The 5,155-nt window shown below is 44.8% G+C and overlaps 1 protein-coding gene across 1 annotated transcript in view; it reads left to right on the top strand.

Moving 5' to 3' along the window:
- The first annotated feature begins 4,741 nt into the window (after positions 1-4,741).
- CRACDL (CRACD like) overlaps positions 4,742-5,155 on the top strand; it is a 46,763-nt gene continuing 46,349 nt past the window's right edge. The window contains exon 1 of the mRNA XM_007466895.1: positions 4,742-4,811. Coding sequence (XP_007466957.1) covers positions 4,742-4,811 — 70 coding nt within the window. The remainder of the gene's footprint in view (positions 4,812-5,155) is intronic.

Raw genomic sequence — 5,155 nt, 5'->3', positions numbered from 1 at the left:
GTAGTTTTCAGAGTACAGGTATTCTGCCTCCTTGGTTAAATTTATTCCTGAGTAGCTTACTCTTGTATTTGCTGTTGTAAATGGAATTGTTTTCTTAACTTCATTTTTGGATTATTTACTGCTGGTAAGAGAGCAATGGATGTGACAGGCATAGAAGCTCACAGCCTTGGAAGTGAGGGGAGTGGTCGGCAGACACCTAACAAACAAGTTGCTGTCGACAGCTGTGATGAGCATTGTGAAGACAGGTACAGGGGCTGAGACAGAATACCACAGAGATGCAAACAGGGCCTGAAGGGTGGTGTGGAATGAGTGGGTCTGTAGGGGTGGACACTAAGGTTTTTGTATGCAATTATGGGCTCAGAGGTATGTAATCAGGATACAGATCTTTTTCTTTGCACTGTGTAAATAAGTGTAATGGATGGGTACCTTTAAAATACCATATTAAAATCTGTTCTCATTCTTCACGTGAATAAACTTCTGTAGAGTTTTTCAGTATAAGCTGCAACTAATGATGGAATTCTGCTGGAAGCTGGGGAGAAGCCTATGGTGAGTTAGGGTTCAGAGAGAGGCAGTGGGGCAGCCCTCACAAAGATCCTTCTTTGGATCCAGAACTCCCCTGAATCCTGTAGGCACCCAGATGCACACTGATGAGAGCTGTGCAGAGGGGTCTGGAGGCTCAGCACCCTTTTGAGTTAATTAGAACCCCTGAAGAGGCCCCCTCAGGTCCAGGTTTAAAGAACCAGTTTTCCTGTACTTGGACTTGAGCTGTCAGAGCAACGGGGTGGGATGGTGGAGGGCAGAAGCTGGTTGAGGGGACATTGGGGCCACTTGACTTGAACTTTGAGTTACAGCGAGAAGCAAAAGGGTGCTGGGAGATACTGGTTATTTACCACATTGCCTTCCTAATTATGGTTGTCCTTCTGGCTTTTTCTTCAATTTTGCTCGGGTTGGGGAACATGTATTCAGCAGGGCAAGTTATTGGGCTTAACAGAGAAGACGTTCCCTTGTAACAGCTGCAGAGTGTTTGCACCTGGAGCATTCGAGTGAAGGGGACGGTCCTCCATCTGCACACCCCGCAGTCTCAGGTGGAGGGCTTTCCTCCGTGGCCTGGAATATATTTTTATCAGTTCCTTGGCAGCAGTTTCATTCATGGTCCATCGGGCTGTGGAGCGTTGCGAAGATCAGGGGTCATCTAGGAGCCCAGGTGTCTTCATCTTTGATACTGGTGGCTCCAAAGCGAGCCGTTTGCGCAGGGAGACTGTGCGTACAGGAGACAGCATGGCCAGTCCCTAGGGCGTGCCAGTGATGTGTGTTCTTGTCTGCAGTCGTGCAGAGGCGTGAGCCCGTGGTGAGAAACGAGATGCAGAAACTGACAGCTCTTCTCAGCGGGTGCTTGTATGTGCTGTGTTCTCAGTCCCACTTAGTTAAAGTGTTACTGCCCCCATTTTGTAAATGAGGAAACAGAGGCTCCGCCCTGATAAGTGGTGGGATGCGGCTTCAGCTCCAGGGCTGCCTCACTTCCCAGTCTTTCCCTTTTCCTCTGCATCATACTGCACTCCTATTAGTAAGAAGATGTTTGGAACATCAAACATGAGCAGGTTTTCAAACCTCCCACGTGGGGTGAGGCTGACTTGTCGTCCCTTGGTCTAGGGGGTGACTTTTGCCTCTGAGCGTGAGTTCATCAGCAGCCTTGGCCTCTGGTGCTGCTTTCTGCACCTGGGCCCCTGCCGAGAACGTACCTTCCAGCAAGGTGAGGACCGGGCCATGCTCTCGTGTCTCCCGCTCACCCTCCCACCTGCTCCTGAGCCCTCTGCCCTGTGCACAGGGCTTTATCACAGCCACATTGTTCAATCCAGGGAGAAGCGTTTCTGAGCTCCTGGGTCTACTCCACCCTCAGCGGGATGGGCGCCCTCCTGTACACCCACCTCCGAGGCTTGTGCACACGCTCACATACACTTGCATGTTCTCAGCACTTCCTGGCAGGGAACATTTTGTAAACTGTGCAGAAGTGGACATTTTGAAGGTAACCTCATGGTTTCCTAGGAGTGTTAGCTGATAAATCATGGCAGCCTCAACCCACCCCAACCCCCTGCAGACTAAGATGCCCTGTCAGACCCAATGGATGGTCTCCTGGGGCTCCTTCAGCCCCTGGGCCTGGCCTGATGCTGGACAGGGGCTGCTTGGCAGGCAGAGCCATTTCCGCGGGAGATTGGTGTCCTTTGGGTTTCCCAGCTTCCCTTGAGCCCCTCTGGGGACAGCTCAGGATGCTCCACTGCACTGGGTCAGCACGTGCAAGAGGCAGGGACCAAGTTGGTCTCATCTATCGCTGTATCCCCAAGGCCTCATAAGTGCCTGCACACCCTGCATATACAGTCAGTATGGGTATATAGGTTGGTGTCTCTGCCTCACTACTTTGGGCCAGTTAATAAACTTACCTGATACATAATACATGTTCTCATTTCCAAAATGGGAATATTTAGAGTTCTTGGAGATTAAATGAGACAATCAGATGATACGCTGCATGCTTGATAAGTAATTGCAGCTGTTAACTCCAAATTCAAGCAATAGAAACTCAAGCACTTGTACTTTCTAGCTCAGTGGCGGCCATAGAAGATGGTATCCGGGGTAGTAGTTGGTGACTCTTAACCAAATCTTACCACTTTTACTCTCTTTCCTCCTTGCATTGCTCCTTCTCTACTGCCTCTTTCTTCAAATCCTCTGGTAGCCGCCCCATCCCCTATAGTAACATTAAGCAGCAGGATACTGTGGGATCAGGGATTTTGATAAAGGTTGCATTAAATCTGTAGATTGCTTTGGGTAGTATGGACATCATAACAATAATAAGTCTTTCAATCTATGAACATGGGATGTCTTTCCATTTATTGGCATTACTTTCAATCTTTCATCAACATTTTCTGGTTTTCAGGATATAAGTCTTTTGTCTCTTTGGTTAAATTTATTCCTTAGTACTTTATTCTTTTTGATGCTATTGTAAATGGAATTATTTTCTTAATTTCCATTTTGGATTGTTCATTGTTAGTTTATAGAAACAACTGATGTGTGTGTGTTCATTTTGTGTTCTGCAACTTTGCTGAATTCATTTATTTGTTCTAACGGTTCTGTGTGTGTGCGGTGTGGCAGGGATCTTTAGGATTTTCTACATGTGAGATCGTGTCACATGTGAACAGAGATAATTTTACTTCCTCCTTTTCAACTTAGATGCCCTTTATTTATTTTCCTTGCCTATGTGCTCTGGCTAGGGCTTCGGTGCTATGTTGAATAGATGGTGGTGAGAGTGTCTTGTTCCTGATCTTAGAGGAAAAACTTTTGGTTTTTCAGTGTTGAGTACAATGTTAGCTGTGGACTTTTTATATATGGCCTTTATTATGCTGAGGTAGTCTTTCTCTATTTCTAATTTTTTGAGCGTTTTTTTTTTTTTTTAATCACAAAAGGGTGTTGAATTTTGTCAGATGGTTTTTCTGCATCAGTTGAGATGATTTGTGTGTGTGGTGTTTTTCTCCTTCATTCTGTTGATCCAACATTTTTGTAAAGCCAAATTACATCAAAATCAAGAAGCAAGGCTAATGAAGGTTTGTTCACCTTTTAAGGAATTGGCTGGTCAGGGATGGGGCAGTTTGACATTAATATTAAAGGAGACCTAAATATTAGGCCCAGCTCTAGCAAAGACCTGCATCTTCTTTCCTCTGTTAAGTTTTCTTTTATTTCTCCCATCATTTCCCATTATGTACTGTGTGCAAGTGGTAAATGTTAATTGGTTAATTAAATATTTTAGCTCCCTTTTAAAGTACGGGAATTCATAGTAATTGCCAGTAAGGAATAGCTTTCCAAGTAAATGAGGAGTTAGTCTGTGTGGGATAGGATGTGCTGTTTAAAAGTCAGTTGTGGAAAGCAGGGACACAGCTCAGTACTCTGGAGCAGGAATATTGACCAGTAATCATTTATTTGATTTCCATGAAGAGTCAGAAATTTTTAATCTAGGGAGAAGGCAAGTCCCTATGGATGAAATGATATTGGTACGTGGAATGATTCGCTTTGAAATAACCTAGTTAGCGGGGAGTGGAGAGGGGGTAAAAATGAACAAGAGTCCCCATGTTTTAAATTCATTATACATTCTCTGTACTTTTATATCTGTTAGAAATTTTTCATAAGAAGTTCAAAAAAGAAACAATATAAATAAGTGATGGTACAGCATAATATCAAAACATTATGTAGCCATTACAATAGCATCAAGAATTTTACTGATGTGGGATAAGAAAATCAGGAACTCAGTCTTACTAATATCGTGCATGTGTGCTTGTGCACATAAATATTTGCATAAAAGATATTGGAAGGAAATACATTAAAACGTTCCATAGTTAGTCATTCTTGGTTGGTGGGATAATGGGTGATTTTCATTCTATCTTCCAAACTTTCTACAGTGAACAAGAGAAAAACCTAATTTCCGAAAATTTTTTTTTCAAAGAAAGGAATGAAATCTGCATTGTGTAAATCGGTGAAGCATTTTCCAGTTTTCCATTAAATGGCTCTGGTCAGTGATTAGATAAATGCTGATGTGGTTACTAATCTTGAGCTGTGGACATGTTTTTGGCCTCTACTGACCTGGAATCTGTCTTTGCCAGGGACATGGGCAAAAGGCAGTCACCACCATTTCAGTCACTGATAACTTCTGTTAGACTTGCTCCTCTAACGTGACTTTCTATCTGATTTTAGTGAGCTGGACATGATTTCCACGAGGGTGATGGACATTAAGCTTCGGGAGGCCGCGGAAGGCCTTGGGGAGGACAGCACAGGTAAGGCCCTTACTTCCCCTGTTTGGGCGGAGCCCTTGTTGCACTGTAGGGCTGAGAGAGGGGCTGCTAGAGCCAGGGCTTTAGGTTCTCTACGTGGAGTGTGGGTTCAGTTCACAGTGTGTTCAGACACATGTGGCTGGAGAGCACGTCCAGACCGTTGGCGGCCCCCCGGGGGCAGTGCTCCTTGGCTTCTCTGTCAGACACGGCAGTGGGGGTGGGGGTGGATTACTCATTTTCCTCCTTCCTGGAGGTGAACATGTCCCCAAGTTTGGTTGACTTGAAAGCAAAGGAAGTGAGATGCAATGGAATCGTTTATCATCCAGGAACATCCAAAAGTTTCAGCA

Source organism: Lipotes vexillifer, unplaced genomic scaffold (genome assembly GCF_000442215.2).
Source record: "Lipotes vexillifer unplaced genomic scaffold, Lipotes_vexillifer_v1.1 scaffold28, whole genome shotgun sequence".
NCBI classification, from domain to species: Eukaryota; Metazoa; Chordata; class Mammalia; order Artiodactyla; family Lipotidae; genus Lipotes; species Lipotes vexillifer.
The sequence above is the reverse complement of the archived record's forward strand: the minus strand, read 5'-3'. Positions and strand labels throughout refer to the sequence as shown.